This window comes from Monomorium pharaonis, chromosome 3 (genome assembly GCF_013373865.1).
Source record: "Monomorium pharaonis isolate MP-MQ-018 chromosome 3, ASM1337386v2, whole genome shotgun sequence".
In the NCBI taxonomy this organism is placed as follows: Eukaryota; Metazoa; Arthropoda; class Insecta; order Hymenoptera; family Formicidae; genus Monomorium; species Monomorium pharaonis.
Window position 1 is genome coordinate 19,622,460 of NC_050469.1, and position 26,903 is coordinate 19,649,362.

A 26,903-nucleotide genomic window follows, 5' to 3' on the forward strand; every position below is an offset into this window, starting at 1 on the left:
TAGTTTGTGATCTTTATCTCTTTTTTAAGTTGTTGATGTAGGCTCGCCTTTGACCTATGTCTGACTATTGTCTTCTTCTACCTTCCTATACTTTTTCCCCATCTTATTTTTGTTCACCTGCATGTGTTGTTCACATTTTACATTTCACGTTGTATTATTTCTAGTTCTTGAGAAAGCTGCTGTGACCGAACTCGATTCGTCAATCGCGCGCAGATGTTCGCCAGACCATAAATCGTGATTAGATTTCCCAGTCGATAAGGTCGTGATCTCTGTTATCATTTCTATTGTATTAGTTGTGATCTTGAATGGAAGCATGTAGAATAAATATTGCATTTTTTATTTTTCAAGATTTATGAAACAGTTGGTGGAATATCTCACCTGTGAATTTTTAATGAATTATCTGGTTTTTTTATTTTACATTAAATTAAATCCGATCCGTTAAATGATAGTTTTTTATATTTTTTTGAGTTGATTTTATATTTTTATTTTTAATTATATTTATATGTGTGGGGGTGGGAAGAAATTAAAAAATACAAACCCTGTTTCTTTGCAAGAACTAGACAATTGTGTTATTAAAGGTCACCTTCAAGAACACGACCTTCGATCCGATGTGGCGGATGTATTGTCTTCAAATATGTCGCGCCTGCGTTATCGGTCCACTCGCTTCATTTGGAAATCATTATTCTCTCGGACAATATTTAAAAATATCATTGCCGAGAGTCATTTCTCTTTCTGCAAATCTATTCGACACCTGAAATTTATCTTACGAAGATTTTTTTGTTTTATTTTGAGAATGTGACGTGTTAGATTTATATTTTAATTCAAAACAATTCAACAAAATTTTTTAGTTTAAAAGCAAAAATAACTACCAGAAAAGATGGCGGATATAATTATAACGACGTTAAAATTTTTTTCACCGATTCTTTACCAAATCTTATAAATGTTTAAAAATATATATAATATTACAAAAAATTCAATTTCTATAATATTACATAATATTGTCAACGATTTCATCTAGAAAAGAAAAAGTTTATGATTTATGATCAATTTAATTTAATACAGATTCAATAAGCGTTTTTATATTTCGTTATTCAATAGTTTAATTTCATGCACGTTAGTGACATGAAATGTTAATGTAGAACATGCGACTACGATGAAAATAGATATCTTCTTATATAAATTGGTTAGATTATGCTGTATGATTTACCTATATTTGCTTATATTACTTTATCGGAATAAAATTAAAAAGTTTTGGAAATTAATAAATTTATTGTTATTAGAACATAATATTGCGCATGCTTTGCGCGCGCTATTTAATTTTGAAATCAATAAATATAATTTAACACGTATGAACCAACCAGCATCGCGAAAAAGAAGCTTAAAAGGTCCTCTCCCTTAAAACCATTACATGCTTTTTAGGGAAAGGATTGTTTAAAATTTCTCTATATTATTTAGATATAAATTTAATGTAAATATCTTTTAGCTTTTGTTTCTTCACAGTTTTTTTAGGCTGTCGTTATTATATTTCAATATAATTAATCGTTCTGAGATATCTAAAAATTTTTACTCTTTTTATAAGAAATCAAATACTTTTATGTAAGTAAAATATTTTTCGATATTTATAGCATTAAACTCGTATTTATATTGCACAAAATGTGTTATTTGATAAACTTCAATTTTAGATTGTGCGTCGCGTATGTACACACATAAAAATATTTGATGTAAAAGTCACTAAATATGTAAAAATTGTTCGATATAAAAATGCTTTCTAGCATCTTTCGATGTTTTATTGGGATAAAATTACATCTGTTCTTATAAATAGATTCTTAAAGAGAAAATTTAATTGTACTGTACGTTTCCATTATTACATACTTATCATATAAATAAATCATTAAGGTTAAACTAACCGCTGTAAGAAAGACGAACAAACTATAATACTACGTATCGTGCCGATTGGGTCAATCGTGCGTGACGATTCGCGGTAAGTCGATGCGTTCTTGCAGACGGTGAACATCCGACAGAACCGGGAGTGGTTACATAGTCGTCAAGAAAAAAAAAACAGAATACCCTGAGGGGAGAGAAGGGACGACGGTGGAGTGTTGATTCTGTCTCGCGGTGCATTGTCGAGTGCAATGACCAATTCGCCTTTTCCGTCCTTCCGGCGTGGCGGCACGCCGGTAACAATGTCATTCACTCATTATTAACACGGTCTTGAATCTACGATATCATTACGTAGCGCCGGGATTGGCTAATAACTTTAGAACGATAGTAAGATTTTGTCACTTTTTGTTACTTCTATCAATTGATATTTTTGAAATATTTATAAAAACGTTAAAAAGTTAAAAATGAAATAATAAAGTTGAAAAGTTAATAATTTTTAATTTTGTTTTTAATAATTTTAAATAATAAAAGAAAAAAATTATATAATGGAAAAGTATAATAGTTCTCTCATAAAAAACAATATTTTTTTCATATAAATTTACTAAGGCATTAATTTAAGAATATAATTTACGATTAACTTTTTGATGCTTTATATTATAATTATTTTATTGTTAGTTAATATAACTTAAAAAATTACGACTTTCTGATTTTATATAAATCGTACTTCTCATAATTAACTTTTATAGTTAATGTTTAATGTAACTGAATTAGTTTTTTGTTTACGTAATTTTTAACGTAAGTGAATTAATTTTCATTAATTTTAATTTAATTTAGTTGAAAAAATTATTCAATCTTGCATATAGAACGATCAATATTTATATATCGGATTATTGCCGATAAGAATGAGAAAAAGGAATGTGCATGTGGACAAGAAAAGACAAAAATACTTTTCTAAAGACATTCTATCACTTATATTTTATTTTCTCACGTTTGTCGTGAAAAAATAGCTGTTCATTGAAGACCGCCTCCGGATGCTGCTCAAGGGATCTTTTCTTTGCAGAAACAAAATTTGAGAAAAGAGAAATGAGATTTTGTCATTTGTCTTTATTGATTGATATTTATTATTGGAATACTTATAAAAAATTCAGTTTTAAAATGAGACGTTTAAGTTTAACGTAGATCGACGTAGTCAGATATAATTACATCCGGAAGTGTCGACACGTATATAGGCGTTTTGATCGGTCGCGATAAAAAAATCGATAAAATCATGCAATAAGATAGAAGGAGGTCGATGCCGTGGCAGGAAGTAAAGTCGCCGCATAATTTAATAACATTAAATCGTCTTCTCTTCTTCTCCCCCTCCTCCTTTCTCTCTCTTTTTCTCTTTCGATTGCTAATTTACGATTTCTTTTATTACGAATATCGAAATCGAATAATATCGAAATTGCATTTTTTTACAACGTTTTATCGCTCCGAATACGCAACGTATGTATGTAATACACTATATTATCTTATTTTGTTTTCCGCATGCACAATGTTTATACGAAAATTGTTATTATTGGCAGTATGATATATGCTGCTTCGTAAAGAAACTAAAAATCAGAGTCATATCGCTTCGATTTACGACCTGTACACTACTATCTCTTGAATAATTTTAGATATAGACGTACGTAACGAAAACGGACACGTTATTTCTAGATTGTTCGTATCAGTAATCCGTATGGTTTTCTATTCAGAAACACCATAAATTTATTTTGAATCGATTCTTTCGGAATTACACCTTCGAAAATAATGCACCTTTCGAGGTGTGATTATGATGTAAATTCACGACTGTATGGTATGGATTAATTTGGTTAAACCTTAAATGATTAACGAATTTTTCAAACGAAAACTCAATCAGCCAAAGAAATGCATTTTTTAAATGAATATTATTGAAAAATAATTGTTTTAAGAAGATGGAAAAGATTTGATGAAAAGTACTGAAAAAATATAAAAAATAGTGTAAGGTTTTTAAAAAACTATTTTTTAGGTATTCAAATGTTAAAAAGATTGATGTGTAGAAATGAGATTGAAAATATTAGTACAATTAAATGATATTTCACGTCTGTGATACATGATTTTTTTTGATAATTTCTACTTGTTTTGATATTTTATTTTTGTAACTTTGACAAGAGTATACAAATTGTTCATCGAAATAGACAATTTTTTATTTCCCATAATTTAAGATTGTATACTTTAGATTGTATTCAAATGATAAGACAAAGTCTAGTTCTTCCATACTCGTGTGTTCGGTATGTATCGTACATTATTTCCGATCAGTCTGACAGAATGATCAAAGTTTCTTTGCCTCCACCTCTCTGCATCATTCTTCAGTCTCTTGTCTGCTCCAATCTTCTTTCTTTTTTTTTGTCAGAGTATGTATTCAGATACATATGTATGTACACATCACACGTCGCGTTCAGCGAGATCCGTCGATGCCTGACGAAGTACAAGCAGTTATCAGTCGCTTTACGAACGGTTGCTATGCGATATGGTAGGGGTTCCTGCGGTCACCTACTATGCTAGCTCGACCAGTCAGAAGTCAGTGTAAGAGCCGGCCGGTTGTGCCGGCTCCTTTTCCTGTCTCTGTTTTTCGCGTATGCACACTTCTCGCAGTGTCTTTGCAACTTGGTTGCTTCGAAAAAAAGTCGTCGTACGTTTCGTCGGTGCAAATGCCAATTCACGGAACGCGTGAGTGATTCGAGAAGAAAAAAAAAGGAAGGGTCATCTTCGTAACCGTTCTGGAGAACGATTTGGAATCGAACAACGAAATTCGTTCCAAATCCCATTAAATTTGGAAGGACTCATGTTGAAAAAACTCGTGACACTTTGCGACAGGACCACTTTCGAAAGATCATCAGTAAGGTCTCTCGGTATCGGTGGCGGATGGAAGTTCGGGATTTTTGAATTTATAACAGTGGCGCGTTCAATTTAAATTTAAATCCGTATTGCTATCGGTATTATTATCGATATCGGATGCTGGCACGGAAGATTCGAAGAAAATAAACACTAAACTAAGTAGTTTTCAAAAGAGAATTCAGAACTTGAAACAGAATCACGGGCGAAAAAATGTGCGAAAACAATAAGACTTACTAAATTGCATTGTGTTGTGTGTTGGCTTTGTTCGTGTGAGGTCACCATCACATGGCGGAACGTTTTGAGTATTGTGACACTTTTATTTGTGTCGCAAATTTGCATGCAAGGACGCAGGAGTGAATTCTGTTTCTAAAAATAAACCCTATCACTCGATTGCACTGATATGTTAATAATATTCTTCGATACTTGACGAATCGTAAATATGCTGGGTGGCCTGTATGGAACTCTGTGATACTCGGTGATACGTGATACTGCAACTGGTACGTGATATGTCACTGACCCATTGCGATACACGCAAGTTTTTGGATAAGAAATTGTCAATTTGTGCACGATATTCAATTCGATTTTGCGGGGAAAAGTGAGCATGACACTGGACGGAATTCAGGATGAGTTGAAAACGCCTACGGAACAAATCACATCGATGGTAAATAAAAATGCCACTTATTCTTTTAAGTCACATTTCAATAGCGCATTTAAAATACTCTCTAACGATGGTAGAAATCCATCTAGACGCATAACAATATATTGTTTGCCTTGATGAAAATTGGCTCTTGTAAAATTGAAAAGTCGTAGAACTGTTTTTCCCAAGCAAGTCCATTGTATATTTCGAATCTTTGAAGTTTTGTGCTAAACTTGCACAAGAATCTTGCAAGCAACATTTTAACGGAAAGCGAAACGAGTGCAATTTGTTGCACTTGTGTGCGATGTATCTCGCGAGCGCATTATTTTCGTAGTGTTTCTCGCGTCAGGGAAGACTTTCCGAGGGTTGATGACAGTCTGCAAGGTTATTCCTCACGTGGCAATATATGACACGATGAATTAACATTCCACGGTAATACAAAGATCGGCCTAATAGCGGAGAGCCTTCTTGAGCGCTTTGACATCGAAATAAGAGCGATAATCATCGTTTGCTGACTGCATTTGGTTACGTTCTGGGTCTACGTCGCTGTGTAATCGTTGCCGATAAGAGGCCGGTATGATACAATCAGATGCGAATTGCCGTCGTTTCGGCGACCTCCGCCGAGTCGTCGAGTCCTTTATTTGTTTTGATAAGAGTTGTCTGCTATAACGGACACGAGCCGCATTTTTATGCGATTACAATACCTTTTTAGTACGATTTTGTGTGTGTGGAATGTTATTACGGAAAAGATCAAAATATTTAATAAATTTATTACCACGAAAAAATTTCATGCGTGAAAAATAATTAATTCTTTGAAGAGAGAGGTCTTGATCTTTAGATCAGAATTACTGTAAAAACGTATCATATATCGCCATCGAGTTCTTTATATTCCACGGTCATGTCATGACGTAATCTTTTATTATGAAATATCTTATTTACAACGGATAATTACATGCATTCGAATTGCATTTCTCTTAATGTTCATAAGTCACTTTCGTTACCAAAGTACAATGCTTGATTAAATGCGCAATTGTAGATAAACGCAAAAATTTTTTAGCAAAATTTGCGGAAATATTACTTGACAATAATACCGATACTTACAGTAATAGAATTTTCCATGTATGTACCATTTAATTATTGTAACGAATGAATGAACGAATTCTTTCTTTCTTTGAATGCAGACACTTTGTTGGAGATAAACTGTGGATTTATTGCTGAGCAGATGCAACGAACGGTGATAACCGCAATAATTTTCCTTTCCTTGATTCAGAACAATGTTATTAAGGTTTTGTAAATAATATAACGAATATATCAAGAAGTCTCTGTCACGCAGTTTCTTATCGTGCATCTTTAATCATTTTAATTTCCGCTCTTCTATATTTTCTTTTCTCGTGTATCGAGATCAATTTTTTTTGACATAAAAATATTGACCACGAAATATTTTATTTTAGATTATAATATCGTTTTCATTATACATTTAACGTTTACATTTGATATTGAAAAATAATATTGTAGATATACAATTAGAAAAGAAAGTAAAATATTTTTATATAGTTATTCTTGATTTTCTAACATAGTTATATTAACAAAATTAAGATTTTATTTACATTTTGTTGAAACATAATTTTAAAATTTTCTTCATTTAAATGTTCAATCTCTTTATCAAATTGTAAGATTATCTTTAAGTGCAATAGAGAGATTGAATATTGCGATGACGTTTCTTGCATAAGTCTTGCCATGTTAATGTTAATGCGATAACCTCTCTTTATTGTTTGACTTCCAATCAACAATTGATAATATTATTAATAATTGTATGATTTTGAAGAAAATTAAACTTGTGTCATGAAATGTCACGCCACTAATTTCAATATTCTAATCATTTTAATGAAGTTTCATGACTTTTAATTTCTAAAAATTATTATTTTAACAATAAGTTATTCTTTAACAATAAGTAAGATATTCTTTGAGGCATCTTCTAAAAATTAAAATATAGTTAAAAATTGTGATGTACACACCAAAAAATTGACAAAAATTGTAAACATATATTATTTTTTATTATAATTTTATCATAGATATTTAAAATATAGAGTAAAAACTTAATAATATCAAAATAATAAAGATATATTATTTTATAAAATAGCAAGTTTATTAATAATAAGTTAGGATTTAAAGATTATTTTAACAGGGGGGTTGGTACATTTTCTTTTAGAATATCACAATTATTTTTTTGTCTCCCAACATTAAAATAAATTTGTTGAGACAAGTCAAAGTTTTTGTAGTATACGTAAACGGCGCCAATTTATCAAATTTTATAGCTGCTATAAATATGTCAATGCTATCATTTCATCGCTGATTGCGGACAACTCGTACAACTCGCGCATATATGTGCATCGTAGAAAAGAACAGATTAGTACGATGTAGTACGATGTAGCGATTACGTAAACATACTTATTTATACATATACAACGGCGCTTTACAACGATGGCGTATAAAAAAATGTTTACACTTATACACATCTACATTGAACTCTATAATTGTTGGTAATGAACGTTCGAAGCGGATGTAGGAAGGTTACATTAGTTTTTTTTCAAGTTTACGTTGATGTTTAACATAATTTATATGTATCATTTGCATATTTTTTAAGTCACAAAAATTTATAACTAGTTTATAGCTATATTTATAGCTATATTATTATACTGGGAGATGTAGAGAAAAATATACCAATAGTTATAATTATAACACAAAATTACTTATTTCTTTATCCTTAAAGATTTTATTATTAGCAATAAAGAATAAAAAAATGACCTATTTTAATTTAATAAAAATGTTCTATTTTTTATTCAATCTTTTAAATTATAATAATAATCGATTATATGTACGTTAAAGAATGTCATATAGTATTTGTTAGGCATTTTTCTTTTTGATTCGTATTTTGTGAATTGTTTTTTTCATACGTGTTTATATCGATAATTCGCATGTACTTTTACAATGAGAAAGAAATATCATTCCTTTTACATTATGTCGCCATATTTCTCGCGCCATTCAAATATCACGACCTCAAGATTCGCCTATCGTGCACACTCAAACTTTGGATTCAACCTTAGGAACATTACGAAATCAATTCTTATCGTCAATGAAATCTTATAAATTGTAATAGTAACGATGCGAGATTTTCCCGGTATGTGTATAGTTCGAGTGTTTATCATTTCAAAGGTGACATTATCTAAAGTTGGGTTGCTAGAAAGAATTATACAATGAGCTAAAAATATGATTAAGATAATCGTTTAGTTATAAGAGTTGTACAAATGCACGTTTACTGTAAAATTATGTGATTGTGGTTAAATAGAAATTATACATAACTACATGTTATTTATTTGAATTTGTTATGAAGAAATTCTGTTCTCTGATCTGTCAAAAAGTTTCTTCGCATATAAGTGCTCATTGTTGCATTCACTTTTCATGTGCAATTACATTTCGCATGTGTACGATCGTCCGTACATTCACCGTCGTGGCATACGATAAAATCCGCCATACAAATATACATTCTAATTATAGTACCTACATCGATACCGTCACGAGTACGTTTATTTTTTCTTTTTTTCTGTTTTCATACACAGTGCTATATTTCACACTGAGTGTAATCATTATTCCATTATAATACATTCTTTTTTTTATACAGTCTCTTTATTTTCGTCAACAAAGAAATTTATAAAGACATTCGCGAAATTATCGTCTCAATTTATGCATGTTCTGATTGGTTATATCTACTAAATGATTTCTGTCATAATGTTTCGTCATTTTAAAGCGCTAATTTCAATCTGTTATTACAAGTTCTATCTATTTGAATTCGCTACAAAGAGAAATCTTGTTCACCGAATGTTAAAGAGATTCTTTTTCGTATAATATGAGCACTGATTGCAGCAGGGCCGGCGGATAATGTGGGTATGGTGGGTAGCTGTACCCACACGAAAAATTTCGAGTGCGTAAAATACCCACTCGGAATTTGATAGCAGATATATACTTATATATTAATAAATATGATCGAATTCCTATTTTTGAGTTTACCACGGGAAAAACGCGCGCGATTTAGAGAAATTATTAATTAAGTTTATTTCGAAAAATGCAAAGCGCAGCGCAGTTCTTGCATTGCGCAAGTAAATTTTTGTTCACTGAATGAAAGGATTTCATTGAATAAATAATATGATAAGGAGAATTTAAACAATTCTATTTTGTAGTTTTTATTCCTGTAAAATTTTCTTGTTTATGAATTTTTCCTTTATATACATTTTCTGGGGGGGGGACCCCTCTCCCGGTCAACTACCCACTCGGGCCTAACACAACCTGCCGGCCCTGGATTGCAGCATTTAAATTATCTTTTTTGAGCATGCTGTGATTCGCATGATGAACAGGCAAAAAAGTCTGTTTCTACTACATTTTCAGCCTTCGTTATTAACGCAGTGACTTTTGCATCTTATCATTTGCTAGTATTATCTTGGCATTGAAATTATAACGACTGATTACGGAAGAATAAAGTTGAAAAACATTTAAATAAGGCACATTTACAAATTTATTTCTATGTATAATGATGAATTTTTTTCGAAACGGATTTTAAGAGTAACTGGTCTTGAATTCTAATTATTAGAACCAACCGGTGCTTTATTGCTGATAAAGATGGGTTCAATTTAGGCGACTACGGCACTACGAAGCTTACGTGAATTGCAATTGCTAAGTTAGCGCCTTACCACAGACTTTGCGATTCAAATAATGCATATCTGATAGTAAACGTCGTATATGTAATCACTTCGTATATATAATTACATTCTCACATGTTGAATAAAGATGATCATTCATCATTTCAATTCAGTCTGTTAAATATTATGACGCAATTGTTGAATGTATACATTAGTACTCTGATAGTGTGAAACAAATTTTTCAATACTTTATTTTAAATTTCTTTGTGATTATAATTATTAAGTCACGCATAACATTATTATTATTATTATTTAATATTAAATAATAATTTTGTTATATATATATGTGTGTGTGTATAATCTTATCTTTATTTATAATTAATAAAAACAAATTCTCGTTTAATTTTATCTTCTAATATTTTATTCACAAATGTATGTGTGTTAAAATTCCAAAATTTTATTTTATTTTGTTACGTATTAAACATAGTTAGAGAAAATTAATAATACATTTTCTATTATTATTTTTTATATTTATTTTGAAATATATAGAAAAGAAATACTGGTTTATTATAAGTTGGTTCCGGACACAAGTGCATAGCGCAGGTTGCTTAATGATAAATATTATAGATGATATATCCTATTACGCGATCTATTATCGCGCAACGATAACTTGATAACATCGTGGGCAATAATGTACGATTGTTAAATTGACATTTATTGTGTGAGATAATGACCTTTCTTATCGTCACGATACTTAATAGACGCGATTTGTTAGAATATTATGTGCACTCTGTATGAGAATAATACTTATTTCTAATAGATGAAAACTTTTATTAACGTGTGATTTATAACTTTGGAAGTGGTATTATGATATTGCTTTTATATGTATTAAAAAAAAAAACAATTTGCAATAATTTATTCTGTATCTGTATTTATTCTATTGGGAAAAACAGGGAAAATTTTTAGGGAATTTTATTTTTATTTTTGAAAATCATAAATTTATGGAATTTCATAGGATTTTATTGATACTCAGAAAAATTTTATTGGTATTCATTTTTTGAATTTTACTTTTAAATTCTATCTTTCTTCCTGATGCACAAAACTTTCAGTAATACTATATATACCCTACGTTCACATATATTCTTGTATGACTTAGAAATTTTTATTAAAAAAACATGATACACAACAATATATTATTCCAAATAGGTTGTGCATTTAATCGTTTCAAATTTTGTATTTCCGATAAGCTAGATCCGTCTATTGTCAACAGATCATTATATGCTATTTCATATAGCTTATATTATTTATTTTTCATACTTTCTCACAATTAATACAAAACTCAAGTGCTTTTCTTTTTAATTGCATGATTAAGAGAAACATTAAAAAAAAAAAAATAAAAATATTTTAACCCTTAAAGAGCATCCTGGATCAAAATAACCCGAGCAAAAGTTTGTAGTGATTTCTCGACAGGATAATCTTTGAAATTGGGACTTGTGGTACTATTTCTTATTTATTTAAATGTTTTACATTACAACCGAGCATTGACCGTTTGGTCTAAGGCCCCAGTGTGCTACTAGCAGCCATTGGAGGTAGACGCTTGTCAATATCGTCCGCGTCAATTTGACCCAGTGCGCCCTTATCGCAATTGATTCTATCTTAAAGTGCACGGTTTCACGATTATCCAGTTAATTTTTTAGGTAAAAATATTAAAAAATAAAAAAGTTATGCAATTTTAAGTGAAAAAAGAAAATTTTTTAATTTTCCATATTTTAATTTTTTTTATAATAAAAAAATTGTTTTTGATATTTACAATGATTGAATTTTGTTTTTAAATAATTAAAGTATATATCAAATTTTTTTTTGTACATAAAAAATAAGATTATAATCTAAGAAGCAATTGAAGTTGCTCGGGACAATTTGACCCAGTGTACTCTTTATGTCTCATGCAGATAGTGTGTCCTTTTAGGGTTAAAGTTGCATTAGAAAATTCTCTTACCCGTGAAATTTTGAAAAATTCTTAGAGAATTTTTAAATAAAATTCTCTATTTTTTTCTAAATTTGAGTAGATTCGCTTCTAATGAAATCTCTCTAAATTTGAGTAGAATTCTGCGTATGATCATCTAACAAAATTCTTTGCGAATAGATACTATACATGTTCTTCTGTATCATAAAATTTACCTTATATAAAGTGGCGAAAAATTTGATTTAATAAACCAGAGATTTGAATTTAAATAAATTTTTGTGCTTCTGTTTACTCTCTAAATTTCCTAGAGTGAAACATTACTCTAAAAGAGTGAAAATCGAACATATCTAAGTTCGAGTGATTTGTCATTCTAATTAGAGTGAAAATGCATTTTATAAGAGTGATTTTACTCTAATTACAGTACAAATTCACTCTAATTTTCACTCTAATTAGAGTGACAAATCACTCGAACTTAGATATGTTCGATTTTCACTCTTTTAGAGTAATGTTTTACTCTAAGAAATTTAGAGAGTATCGCAGAAAAATGAGTTCTTGTTAATAAAAATTTACACTAGTGCATAGGATCCATTAAATAATAAAGCGATATTACTTATGTATCTACCAGAAGCGCTTATACGGCTTAAAAGCTGAGTCATTATAACGAAGATTAATTTTCTTATACATTTAGCAATGAAGGTGCAGCAGTATGCAGATGTAATCATAATGATCATTAGCAAGAATACGACGATGAAAAAATTTATTTGAGCTATATATCATGGAGTGAATAAATCTTTCTCCGGTAACAAATTCTATAGATTAATCGCAATAGATAGTGTTTTTGTAATGACGTATGTTTGTTGACGGAAATTAATTTCCGGAAAGTTTTTCTGTACAGATAGCGTACAAAATCGCACGAGGTAACGAGGTCAAATTTGAGAAAAAAAAAGTTTATTTTGTCAGAAAAATTTGGATTTTTGTTTCGTCATGGTAGAATGCAGTTCGTCTCAAGTTTGTCGCTTACGCTTGTGATTTTGTTTGTTTAATGGTAAAATAATTTTTAATGCGTAATAAAAAAATTCAATTGCGATTTGATGTATGAAAAGATACGCGGTCGTTATGTTTATTCGCAAATTTCTTTCACTCGTAGTTTTATCATGTTTTTTTATGTTTTACTTATAAAGGTTCAACTACGCAATTTAATACGAAGTGCATTTTGCGATACGGTGTGATGAATGAGTAATGTCCATGTAAGAAGGATGCGCGTGTTTATGTAACACTTATCAAAGGATATTTAGTTGTGTGCCTATATTAAAGTATCGAATGTCGTTCTCTTTTTATCCTGCCATTTTATAGCTGTCAATAAAAAGCTAATTTGCGCGGCTGGCAATCGTAGATTATCGAAGCTCTCGAATCTTATTCAAACGTGCTTCTCCTCCAAGTTCTATTAATAAATGCCTTGTTAATAATGATACATTTGACCTTGCTTTGTTACATATACATATAATAGCATTGCATTTAAATAAATTTTGTAGCTGTAGAAATTTCAGCTGGATAAAATAATTGATATTTTTTATCTCTGTGATTGTTATTCGTGCAGAAAACTTTTCTAAATATTATAACTGATTTAAGATATTTAAATATTTGATGGAAAAGATCTTTTATTAGAGGATAGAGAAAGTTGATAGTCTTCATTAGAAGCGAATCTAAGTTAAATATTAAAGCAGTACATTAACTACTACTTCGGTTAATTAGTGTCTTATCTCTTATTACCTATGCAATTTTGCAAGTGTTTGCATATCAAACATCAGACATTATTATTCACGAATTTATTGTTATTTGAACTTTAAAACGTTATCAAAGTGAATAAATTTGTGGACGAGGCTCTTACCATTCTTCGTAATTTCTTCATTAGAAATATATAAAATCATCCTCTTGAAAGCCGTGCAGTTTTCGTAGATTTTCATTCTCTGGCTAAATATAGACTGTGACTTTATTTACTCTTGGCAAGAAGTTGATCCTCGTCGACCTCGAATTCGAGACATATCGTTTGCGTGTAAAATGTATTGATGAATTAATAATTAATCTTCCTTTTCTATTTACTTTTATGATTTTTTTCGGATTGCGACAGGTGATTGTGAATTTGAGGTTTTACTTAGGTTTTATCAAACTAACGAAATTTTAGCTCTCAGAACAATTCTTTTTAATAATCTATAGTATGTGCAACTTTCTTCGTACTAATCCTTACTGTTAAACGAAGAAGATGAAAAAAGTATTAATTAAAAATTTAATTTAAATGTTTAAAGTTAAACGAAGAGCGTATCTGCTTAGTCGCGATTTTAAATGAAAAAATTATAGGCTTTTACGCGATGACCTGATAATGCAGTTTATCGTCCTATTATCCGCGAGTTCAATCAATTAGAGCGAAATCTGAATAACTAATACCCATATAATTGCTCGTCGAGTGATAAGAGAAACGTAAATTCTAAATCTGTCAGTTTATCAGACTATTAATGGCGCTAAGTTCTCCAACTCATCATTGATTAGTTGAGAAATTAGTGCTTGCAACAATTCGAACATATGTTTATTCGATTTCTTGTAGTTCAGTCAACATTTAAGAAGTCACAATGTTCTATTTATTAAAAAAAATTTTTTGAATTTGACAAATGTTAAAGCATCGATTGAATTAAATAATAAATGAAAATTATGAATAAGAATGAGTTTTTCTAGTGTCGCTTCTTTTAATTTTTTTCTTTTTAAAACGTCTTTTTTTAGCGCTTTTTAAATTTATATATGTATTTAGCTATAAAGCAGCTATAAAACAAATTGATTCAAAGAACTTGGCCTTGTACATTATTAAAACTTTAATTCTTTCGATAGGGAATTGGGGATCTTATGAGCGCAACACGATTCATCATTTCTCCGCATAATTTGTTACTTATCAATTAGGGAGCGAGATTTCGATGATGATAGGATAACCTCCTTACGAATCACGAAAAAGCGCGATAAATCTGTCGCGATAAATTGCGACAATGCCCTAGCTATGGGTCAAGTTACGATTTAAATTGTGTCGATGAACGATCGCACGGAAATAAAACATCACCCCTTGTCCCACTATCTTTCTCTACCTTCTACACAATGGAGCCAGAATAGATCTGCTGGAAACGTATCTTTTGATGTGTATCTAATAATAAGTAGGTCTTCTTAAGACGTAATAGTTGAATCGAAAAATTGGTATAATTATCACCGATTATCGTAACGTATTAAAGCTGTTGAAAATCAAAATTTATCTAGAAAATATAAGATATTAAGAAAAATTTTTAATTATAAAAATTAATTTTTAATAAACACAGTTTCGAGAATTGTTTATTTTAGAATAATTTTTATACGACATAATTTTGTTTTTATGTTTCTACATGATACAATATGACGTTGTCTACGAATTATTAAATGATAGATTTAATCTATTAAATTGACATTGCCAACTCCTCATGAAGGACACGGTTTATTCAACGATTTCGAATTGAGAATATATTCGTTTGCGTTTATATTTGCGTTTGTGTTCATATTTTTAATAAAGCAAATGTTTTAGTTGAGAAGAGATTTATTTCAAATCTGAGAATCTGCTACACGAAAGATTTAAATGATCTTTCAAAAGACTTGACTTTTTTCGTATGAAGTTTCTGAGATGGAACAAACGAGATTATGAGCTCCATTTGTACATGCTGTCATTGGAGGCCAACAGCCTTAAGCTTATGCCGAGCCTCGTCTTACGTAATGATTATCTATCGCGACTGCCTAGACTTCCGATCAGACGCGACGCATGAACACCCGTGCGTCTGAAGCGTAGCTGTGGTAAAGCGCGCGACTGAAAAAAAAAAAACAAAAACGGAGAAACCTGTCTGTCACTTCGGAACCGCTTCAAATTTAATCCTTTTGCACATGCTACCTTTTTCCCAATGAGCATATTACGGTCGCAAAACCGGTTTGATACTTGCATCCAACGTTAAGTGACATTGCCGGCAACGTTACTATTTCTGGACCGTGTTCATATATCAATCGCCGGATGTATCAAATTTTTTATATTTTGAGAAAGTTATAATTAATAATGAATATTAATGATTGCTTGATATTGAGAGATCGAGAGATATCTTTCTATATCAGCGTAAAATACTTCGCGATTGAAGAAATCTCATCCGGCAAATGCGGGATGAGTGTCTCACATCGCACCGGTTATATAAATCAGAGTGAGTTATTTTTCTGCGCGGCCTTTAAAATCATCACGTCCGACGCCGTGGCTTAGAGATGAAAATAAATGCCGATAAATCGTTCGCTTGCCGAATGTACGTTGCTACACTTGTAGCAAGACGCGGCAGATCCGCGCAGGATTCGCGCGTACGCGAACCAAGTATCACCTTAGTGCGCGCGTCCAAGAGATGAGGAATTGATTCGCGGCCAATTGAGCGTGTATTTATATCGTTCCAATTTTCTCACAGTGACGTGCAGAGTACGATTTTCGAAGTGCACTCTCAGATCCACCGCGAGTAGTATCGCTCGACGATTTGCAGTCGGTGGATTATAATTTTTCCGTAATTCTGTTTTTGTGCAATTTTGTTGTGTGTTGTCTGTGCAATTTTCTTTAAACATTGAGTCCTTATCGTGTGATATGACAGTGATTTTTTTTTGTTTTGAGTGAAAAATTGCCTGTGTTGTGTCTTTTAGGTTTGTGTGTTTCGATGGATTCCAGTAACAAATCCATTTATCTATAAAGCGTGATTCAAATAGCGATTGCGCTGCGTTTTGCTTACCAGTCGCTGTCGAAGGCCGATTATAGCTTTCATGATGCCAAAAATAGTTGTCAGGCATACGATAGCAGAGAAGGATGAAAGAAGGACGTGCTCTCTTTTTTTCTCTCGCAAATAATTATACACGTCAATATTTCAATATTTCAAATTTTAATTGTGAATTGTGCGTGCCTTGACTCATGTCAATCGGCTATTCTTGTCGCGAATACAAACTAGTCATATAAATCCGAGTAAATCGGAGTAATTCATAAATTTTTTCAATTTTTGGGTACCTATAATAAGTTTAAGTTATTTCGTGTTTCCACGAAGAATTAAAGATTGTTGCGATTAGAAGTGAACTTGGCGCATTAGAATGTTGCACGTGGATCGTAATGACCGATTATTTGTACTTCCTGTCGCAGCGCTGCTTCGATACGCGCAATATTATGGCCATGAGCCAATGTTGTGACTCTCGTTACTATTAATGACGAGCTGCGTCAACTTTTTGTTTTCTATCTCTTTTGTGTTTTTACTTGTATACCGTTAACAAGCTATTAACGAACTAACTTCAATTATATATCATGAACTCGATTCGCGACCGGTGAAGGATGATTAACTATGGGATCATAAATCCTAGGCAGCAACCTCCGTCGGCCTTGAAATATTTTATCAGGAAAAATATGTTTGCATTGCAATTACATTTGACTAATAATCTCGATGGTTATTTTTTGGGGAAAAAAAATTGACTATCATTTTTTATATCTTATGATCGATATTACTGCGTTGTAAGAGGTAGTTTGCGATGAAGAATTTTATATTTTGCAACGACAAATAAGAAACAGTAGAATTTTTTTAAACTCCACTCTCCTACATATATATACATTTATGTGCAATCTTTAATTCACTTTTATAATCGCAGACGAGACTCAATTTTATCGCTTTTTTTTCAGAACGGCAACTCGGCCAGCGTGCCGGCAGGCCGAGTCAACGACTCGACCTCGCCTTTACCCTCGGAGAGTAGGCACGCCGAGGAAACAGCCGGTTCCACTGTCCTTAAGATGGGCAGCATGGATTCGGCGGGCAACGCCCGCGGGCCCTCCTGTGGTTTGGTCGGCTCTCTTCTTCCCAGCTGTCGGGGTAGTGCGGAGGCGTTTGCTCGGTGTCTTCATCGACGGCTAACGTCACTGGGCGAGAACGGTTCTCCTGAACGGTCCGCGGATGCTGCCAAACCGTGTGAAACCTCCTGGCTGCATCCATCGAGCAATCGGCACATAATTGCCAACAGTCTTACCGCTAACAATCAGCATCCGATTCTTCAGCATCAGCCGCGTCATAGTCCGGAATCGGATCTCTTCTACGATATTGAAGTAGAAGAGGCAGAAGTGGACGGACCGGGTTCGCCCCCCGAGGAAGCGACCGCCGCTGAATTAGCGAATCTGCTGGTAAACCCGGGAAGTCTAAAGGCAAGTCATCATGATGCCTGTCATTGTTCACCTAGCGGAACCAAAATGACGTCTGGCGTCACAGGCGTTCATCAAGATCCTGAGGCTTGCTTGTTTGCATCGCCAATAACTGGTACACCACCTGACAGTGATTCCTCTGAGATGTTTTTCGATCCAGAGTCCTCAGAAACGGATAAATCGAAAGCCGAGGTCTATTTTGATCCTATCAGCACTTCGGACAGCGAGACTACGAATCTCTCCAACACTCCCGGTCTTGCGAGGACCAAGCTTACGTTAAACGGACGGAAGCGGATGGAAATACATCCAGAACGCTGCGACGACACAACATCTGAATCGAGTTGTTCCTCGAGAAGAAATCCTGTATCTTGCAAGAGTAGTCGTCCAGAAGAAGGATTAGGCTGCAGTTCGGAAGACTCACTAAACGGTAGAAGTTCTCAGGAAACAACGTCACCCAGCCACGAGTCTTTGTGGAGCACGTTCGACGACAGCACCGTATCGCTGCAGGATGAGAGTCCATCCAGAACAATTCAAGATTCCGTTATCCCTCATATCTGTTTGCCTAAGTCTCATTCTGATTCTGAACTACCGAGCAACGGTATTAGCATAGTAGTATTTAACAAACTCGATAGACGGGAGGTAGAAGATGAGATGAATGAACGTGAAATCGATAAGGTTCCCAGTAGTATGTCGAAGAATGTGATGTGCGAGATCAGGAACCGCAGTCTTTTCACGATGCAAGATGTTGAGAATGATAGTAACTTAACGAAAAATGATTCTTTTAATGGTACTGAAGTTAATGTGATTGAGAATAAGGACAATGAAGAACGTATGGAATTGGAATCTAAAACGACATCGCCAGAGAGTTCGTCGCACTTAAAGGAGGCCAGTGATACTGATACCGATCATTCATCCTATAGTAGTACTATTGATATTTCGTTTACATTGGAATGTTCGAATGATGCTACAGTGACCGAGGCAATCTCGCGGAATGAGTTGAACCTAAAAATTGAAAAGGACATTGCGCTAAACGAGAGTGACGAGAAGTTGTGTCTGTTACTAAAAAAATTTGGCAGCAGTTCTATCACAAAAGAAGAAGATTCATCGCCAGAACAGGAGACTCAAAGCGAGACAGTGGAAGAAGAGGAAGATAGACCGCAGAGAGTTCGAAGGTGCTCCTCCTTGAAAACGGGAAAAACACCACCAGGTACACCGCACAGAAAAAAGATTGTCAGATTTGCGGACAAACTTGGTCTCGATTTGGCAGATGTGAGAATGTTCCTGGATGAAATACCGAAGATACCCAACTCCGCGTACAGCGACCTGAGCTACGATAACATCTTTCGACCAGATAGTAATTCGGAGAATACGGCGTCCACTTGTGACAACTGGTGTGATCGTTATCAGAATGATGGTAGGCGCCAATCTACGTCGACGATACCCAGAAAGATCGATCGAATGCTGGTACCGCTTTTCCAGCAACCGGGCGGTATGTCGAACTTCCTGGATATAGTGCGTGAACGTCTGGTTTGCCTGGAAAACGTGGTAGTACAAGATCCAACGACCTTGACAGTCCAGGGCACGGTGCGCGTAATCAATCTCGATTTTCATAAGTCTGTACATGTGCGATATACTCTTAATTCCTGGCGGAACTTCAGCGACCTGCAGGCGACCTATGTGCCTAACTCGTGCGACGGGTTCAGCGACAAATTCTCTTTTATTCTGTATTGCCACACGTTACTGGTTGGTCAGAGACTTGAGTTTGCAGTTCGGTTCCAATGCAAGGGCGCGCAGCATTGGGATAACAACGCCGGTGCCAATTACTGCTTCCAGTGTCTGCCAGCCTCCTCGTCATCAACCGGATATATACCGATCACCGCTGATGAGTGTCGGCGCGAAAGCTGGCCATCGTTTTACTGACGGATGTCTAGACCATGCGTTTGTTTGATTTAATGATATGACAGCGGCGTGACTCCGGGAACAAACTGAAAAAAATTGTTGAAGAGGTGTGTAAGCTGGCAATAGTTGATGTTTTTACATGTTCCTAAAAAAGTGCTTTGTAACGAAGTGTGCAAAATGGAATCTGTTACTATTGTCCACTATTTCAGAGAGCTCTCGGAAAGTTTTCGTAATGTACGAGTACAATAGCATATATTGATCTTCGCAAGAATATCAGGTATTAAACGTTATTGGAATAATAATTTTTTAGAAAAGAAAGGTTATAGTGTAATAGCAATTGTTTTTTAACGGCTGACTATAGTAACGAATGAAAAATATTTGTTTGCGGATTATGGGAACAATGATTTTATTGTATCGTTGTAACGATAAATAAACGGATGGAATTGCTTAATTATCAAACGATTCCAACGTTTTTCAATGAGTTTATATAATTGATCTAGTATTTTGGAAGCAGAGAAGTAATGCATACACACATACACACGTTATGGATTATCAATAAAATGTGAAAAATATCATATGTATTAAATATAGATTTAAGAGGTTATACCACTGTAGAATTTTTGAAACATTGAAAATTTTTTAAGGGAGTTTTGCTGCTAAATCAAAATAAACAGATTTTCATGAAATTTTGTAGAGAAGTTCAAATTAGTGATATAAATTGACTGTCAGAATTTCAGAAAGCTGAATTAACTAGTTATTTAGATATTAAATATTTTATTAACATGGACTCTTATGGGAATTGATGAATTTTCAGGATTTTTCAGTTTTTATTGTCGTATTAAACATAGAAGTAATGAACAGATGTTAGTGAACCTTTACAACAGTACATCTTAACTATCTAGAAAAGTACTGTCAAATTTTTGAAACGATGCATTTACTCGTTTGAGTGAAATAATTGATAAGATAAAAAAGCTTACAATAATCGAAGTAAAACAGCACGTAAGTGGTAAATGTGTGCTAGTGATATAACATGAATTTCAAATTGTTGTATTTAGTTATCTAAGGATGATATAATAGTGAAAAATGTTTATTCTCAGTTTAAAAAAAAATTATTTTAGTAATGAAATTAGTACTTTACAGCCGAATTTTTTCTTGTATTCATCATTATTAACTTTAGATCATATACAGCAAACAAAAGAAAGCAACAAAATGGTTATTTGAACATTTTTCTTTACTTGAACTCATGTGCCACTTGTTGTGCCGGACCTGAGCAGAAGAACTCCTTTAAACGATGCCTTAATGTTTTAAAAACAAGTTTTAATTGATGAAACCTAAAAATAGTTTAAAATCTAAAAACTTGTACGTGTAAGAGGTAAATAATCGGTTTTGAAAACTTTAAACGCGTTTTTCTCGAAACTGTATTTTTCAAATTGGCTTGTAGCATAACTTCAACAATTTTGGTTTATTTGAAATTTTAACAGTATCTTTAAAACAATACTCCGCGAAGTAACACGTACGGATTTTTTTATTAATTGAAAACTTTAAGTTATGAACCGTTTTTCATGTCAATTTTCACATAAAAACAGTACTTTGACTTCAAATGCTTACCATTAAAAAAAAAAATATTTTTTAAATTCCGTACATGTTTCATTAGATAATTTAATGTAGATTAAAAGAAATTTTTTTTTGTTTATAAGTCAACAATTAAAGTCGATAGCCTGCAAGCCGGAGCACCATAGCTGCCATTTTTTGAATATAATATTAAAAAATTTTTTTAAAGTTTAATATACATATATATTAAAGACTGTACATGTATATTAAAGATATATACTTGTTTGGATATTAACAAATTTTTTGACTTAATAGAAAAGAATGAATATGTACCTTACTTTTGTGGTGTAACCCCTTAAAATCTGTTTTTTTTTTGTTTTTACAAGATAATATTGACTAATTTTCAAGAAATATTAAATGATTTAAGAAGTACTTTTAAGAAATATAAAAAAAAAACTTACATTAATGTCAGATTACTGTCAAATAAACAAATATTTTTACTTTCCAAGATTTTTTTCACGAAAGTATTTTCCAAGAGATTGCGGAAATTATTTCTGCTTGTCATATAGTTTGCCTCAAATTGTATTTGTAATTGTAAATAAGTCGATACACAGAGAAAAAGATTTCTTCAGATTTAATAAACAGTTTTGTTCGACTATTCTAAAGTATATATTTCTTTGGTTTTAATAAATTTTACACAGATTTCTTTAGATTTAATAAAGTTTATCAGAAACAAAGAAATATATGCTTTGGAATAGTCGAACAAAACGGTTTATTAAATTTAAAGAAATCTTTCTCTCTGTGTAGAGATTATAATTTTAAAAGCTAAAATTCTTTCAACGAAGTAGAAAACAAATACTCATTTAAGAATTCAAAAAATTATGAAATGGCCTGAATGCAATTGATAGAAAATGTTAAGAACATTTAGACGGTTTATATGTTCCTATGGAGTATCTTTGCAGAGTTTATGTCGCAGTTAAAGATAATAGATCATTCTTTCGATCGCATAAAGGAATCGCACATAGCTGCGATTTTGTTAGCGTTATCCAGTATGTACAACGACGATAGACGATAATAAAACGAACGTTGATATAATAATATTAGTTCTTGTTAGCGACGTCGTACGAGTTTAGACATTACGTAGATGTTTTATAAAATATTACATATACACTGAAAAAGAATTTATTCAAAGTAAATAAATTAACTTACTTATTTATTCTTTTTTTAATTTTAATAAATGTGTTTTGTAATTGTAAATAAAAAATTTCATTTTAGATAATATTTAGTTAAATATAGAAAATATTTTAATACTTTAAATATTATATTTTTATTTTAAAACAAAAATTTTAAACTAAAGCAGTATTTTTTAGAAATTAGTAATCTATTTTTTTCTAAAAATTGCTTTTTTTAATATTAAAATTGTGTTTTAAATAAATACTTTTTCTACTTTAAGAAAGAAATGTTTTTGGTTGAAATAAATAAATATTTTAGTTTATTATAATGTGTATTTACATTTTTGTAAGTAAATATTTGCTATAAAAAACTAAATTATTTGAAATAAACGAAGCAGATTACATATTTAAATGTGTTTAATAGCTTTTTCCAAATAAATAACTATTATACACAGAAAAAAAGATTTCTTTAGATTTAGTAAACAATTTTGTTTATTATAAAGCATATATTTCTTTGTTTAAAAAAATTTTATACCTACGTCTTAGATTTAACAAAATTTATTAAAAACAAAGAAATTATAATTATTCAATTGTTATTTTTAAACAAATATATTTTTTAACTATAAAAACTTATTCTCTTTGATTAACAAAATAATTTCTTTTGAATAAATATTTTATTATATTTAAATAAATTATTTTCTTAAGTAAACATAAAATTTTTGGGATATTAATAAATTCTTTTTTCAGTGTAATAAATGTAATGTTTTAAAATAAGAAAATAATTTTCTTGCACTATTAAGAAAAAACTTACTAGGCCTAAATAAAAATTTCTTGAATTTATTATTTTTTTCAGTGTGGAGATATTTAATTTTTTTTAAATAAAATTGTATTCGGTATTGACTAAAATGTGCGATTGAAATTTAATCGATGTCTTTAAAGATGTAGCAATATCTCAATTTGATATAACTAATATTTTTACCGTTTTCAATCGCCTATTCTCTTTGCCAAATTTACTCTGAAAAGAAATTAATTTTATTACTTAATGTTGAAAAGTAAACAATTTATAAATATGAAAAAGTAATATATGTACAGAGCAAATAAGCTAGATAATTTAACGTCACGTTTATATTCGTTTTTGCAAATGGCACTTTTAGACTGATATTTTATTATGATGGAGACTGTATAAAAAGAATTTTACTTGAGAACGTATATATTATGTTATTTTGTACATATATTACATTATACATGCATACGTGTGTACAGGTAGCATCAGTATTGGTGGCAGGAGTGTCTTTTATTGACTGACTTTATTTTTTCAGTATAATTTATATTATGAAAATTATTATTGTTTTTATGATAATCTGTGTACATATCATTATTAATTATAATATCTTTCTCGTATTGAAAATGTGTTTATTGTGCGGATGGACATCGCGGATACTTTTTAAAACTTTCGATAAATTTTTTCTAATTTTATAATTGGAGACTGTGTCATCTTTGGAATGCAATTGATTGTACTTCTTTATTGTTCGCATTGATTTCAATTTTTTGTTATACTGCTTTACATTTTTGTAATCGCGAATTAGAATATAAATATTTTAGCATCTTTATCTTTAAATTTTATTGTTATGTGTTTTTCAGATGTATTTTTTTCGTGTTTTAACAAATAAATTATTTTATTTAATTGAGCTTAAAAAGTATGATAATGTAAATTTATTATTATTTCTTTAATATTTTTTGTTATTTTTGGATGTTTTATGAAATAAAATTAAATATATACTTAAATAATATGCGCTAAAAGTTATTGTTTTCTTATTATTTTAACGTGTATGTATAAATATTTTTTTATTGTATCAGAGTATCTATTGCTGTGAACTTTTCATAAATTTTTATTTTATGTTTTTTCAAATTTTTGATAATGTTGTATATGTGTAATTTTGGAATTAATGACCTGTTGTGAATAAATTATATTTTTTGATAACATCAATTTACAAACGCTGATAAAAGTTAACTACCGAATGATAAGTGCGACCACCATTATTGAGACATGCGATATGTACACACATGAAACAAACTAATAATTTTGTGTTGTTAGACCATATTGCCTTTAGATTTTTTTGGCGTATAGTGTATTTATAAACTTAAACTCCTTAACAGAATATTTTGCTGTATAATGTAAAGTGTTAATACAGAGGATAAAGTAAGATAATTAAGGTAAAAAATTTGACAATTTTTTAATTGTTACCTATAGAATTTTGCATATTAATTAAATGTTACAAAATTATTATGTCATTAGCAAATATTTTCAGTGTTTATTACTTGCTACGCGATCCGATTATTCAGATAAGATCTTTATACATATATTTATTAAAGAATTTTTTGTATTTTTGGTTCTATATATTGTTAAAAGTATAATTTTTTTTATTTAGTTTAAAAAATTTATACAATATATATGTATATGGAGTATTCCATGTCAAGTGAATCACTCCATTTTTGTCAAGTTGGACACTTTTTTTTAACCTAACGCGGCTTGAAATTTTTCTTATTATCTCTATTTTATTTCCCTAAAATTTTAAATTTTTTTACTTAAAAAAATTTTTTTTAAGTGAAGCAAATTTTTAATTATAAAGAACATTTTAAGTAAACCTCGAACCCTTACATCTCGAATTCTTAACCGCCAAACTCGTTAAATTACGTCTTTGACGTCACCTAGATACGTGGAGCATAGAGTTCATGCTCCGAATTTCGAGAAAGATCGAAGCGCTATTTTTGAACCCGTTGAGATCACAACTTAAAATTTGAGGGAAATAAAGTAGAGATAGCAAGGAAAATTTTAAGCCGCGTTAGGTTAAAAAAAAGTGTCCGGCCTAACGAAAATGGGGTGATTTACTTGACATGGAATGCTCTATATGTATATATAATTTAAAAATTAACGCACTGAAAATTAAATAAATGTTTTTTTACAATATTTTATTACTATATTTTTATATTAACATAAATAACAATAAAATTAAAAATTTATTTATACTTTTGTGTAAAAAAAAAGTTAATGTAAAATACTGTCAATTATCTTACTTTCTTTTTTAATACATATTTTACTCTATGTATAAAATATATAAATATGAGTGTGTTAATAACAATGCAAAGATGCTATATCGTATGTCGATAAATATTGTTATTTATGAAAAGTGTATGCTATTTACAGAAGTAAATTATTAGAGGATTGTAAAAAATAATCATAAGACCGCACACAATATACACTTCTAGTAAACATTTTGAGAACAGTTATATCAATGAAAAATATTTTCCTAAAGATTGTTATCAGCAATCCTCATTGTTATCAACAATAATACTATGTAACTGGGATTAGCAATAATTAATTATAGAATTAATGCTAGGGACTATAAAAATTATTTTTTTTGACCACTGAATTAATTCTGTTATACTCCGTCTCTGCGCGAAGTATTTCGAAACGAATGGACACAGTTACAACGACTATACATATATGAATCCTATAACAATTTATTTGGGTTTCTTTTATTTTGTATTATTTTAACGGGCAATAAGATATTGATGATTATTGATGCATGAATGAAACTAATCGCTATTTTTTAAATTTATGTTACTTTAAGATATATCTCGAAATCGAAAATATTCTGCTTTTCTTTGCGATTTGGAAGTAAAAGGACATATATTTTATATCATATACTTGCAAAAACGCATTTGCTTTTTTTTCTTAGATCGTAGATCGATTTCGAGATAACGCTGTCATATTTGCTTATTATATCATAATACTCATAATACTAGATTTGATGTAGTATATAGTACATATAGCTACATTAATTAATAACAGGCCTTCGAGGTATCATTGATGTAACGATAACCCCGAAAAAATGTATTTTTTAAAACATTTTTTGTCTAATTATTTTGAAGACATAATTTATGTCTGAAGAATGAAGATTAATATCGA

At 31.1% G+C, this 26,903-nt stretch overlaps 1 protein-coding gene across 1 annotated transcript; it reads left to right on the forward strand.

Annotated features, from left to right (window-relative positions):
- Positions 1-2,692: 2,692 nt before the first annotated feature.
- Positions 2,693-20,780, forward strand: LOC105836848. Its single transcript, XM_012681158.3, has 2 exons — positions 2,693-5,440; positions 17,802-20,780. Exons 1-2 carry the CDS (start codon positions 5,381-5,383, stop codon positions 20,229-20,231), a joined length of 2,490 nt encoding a protein of 829 aa, XP_012536612.1. The 5' UTR covers positions 2,693-5,380; the 3' UTR covers positions 20,232-20,780.
- Positions 20,781-26,903: the final 6,123 nt, after the last annotated feature.

What these genes read in the sequence shown, in the direction of transcription:
- LOC105836848 (XM_012681158.3), top strand. Translation starts at nt 5,381, where the DNA reads ATGACACTGGACGGAATTCAGGATGAGTTGAAAACGCCTACGGAACAA. An exon ending in CGGAACAAATCACATCGATG is followed by an intron (nt 5,441 to 17,801) that starts GTAAATAAAAAT and finishes CTTTTTTTTCAG; the next exon opens with AACGGCAACTCGGCCAGCGT.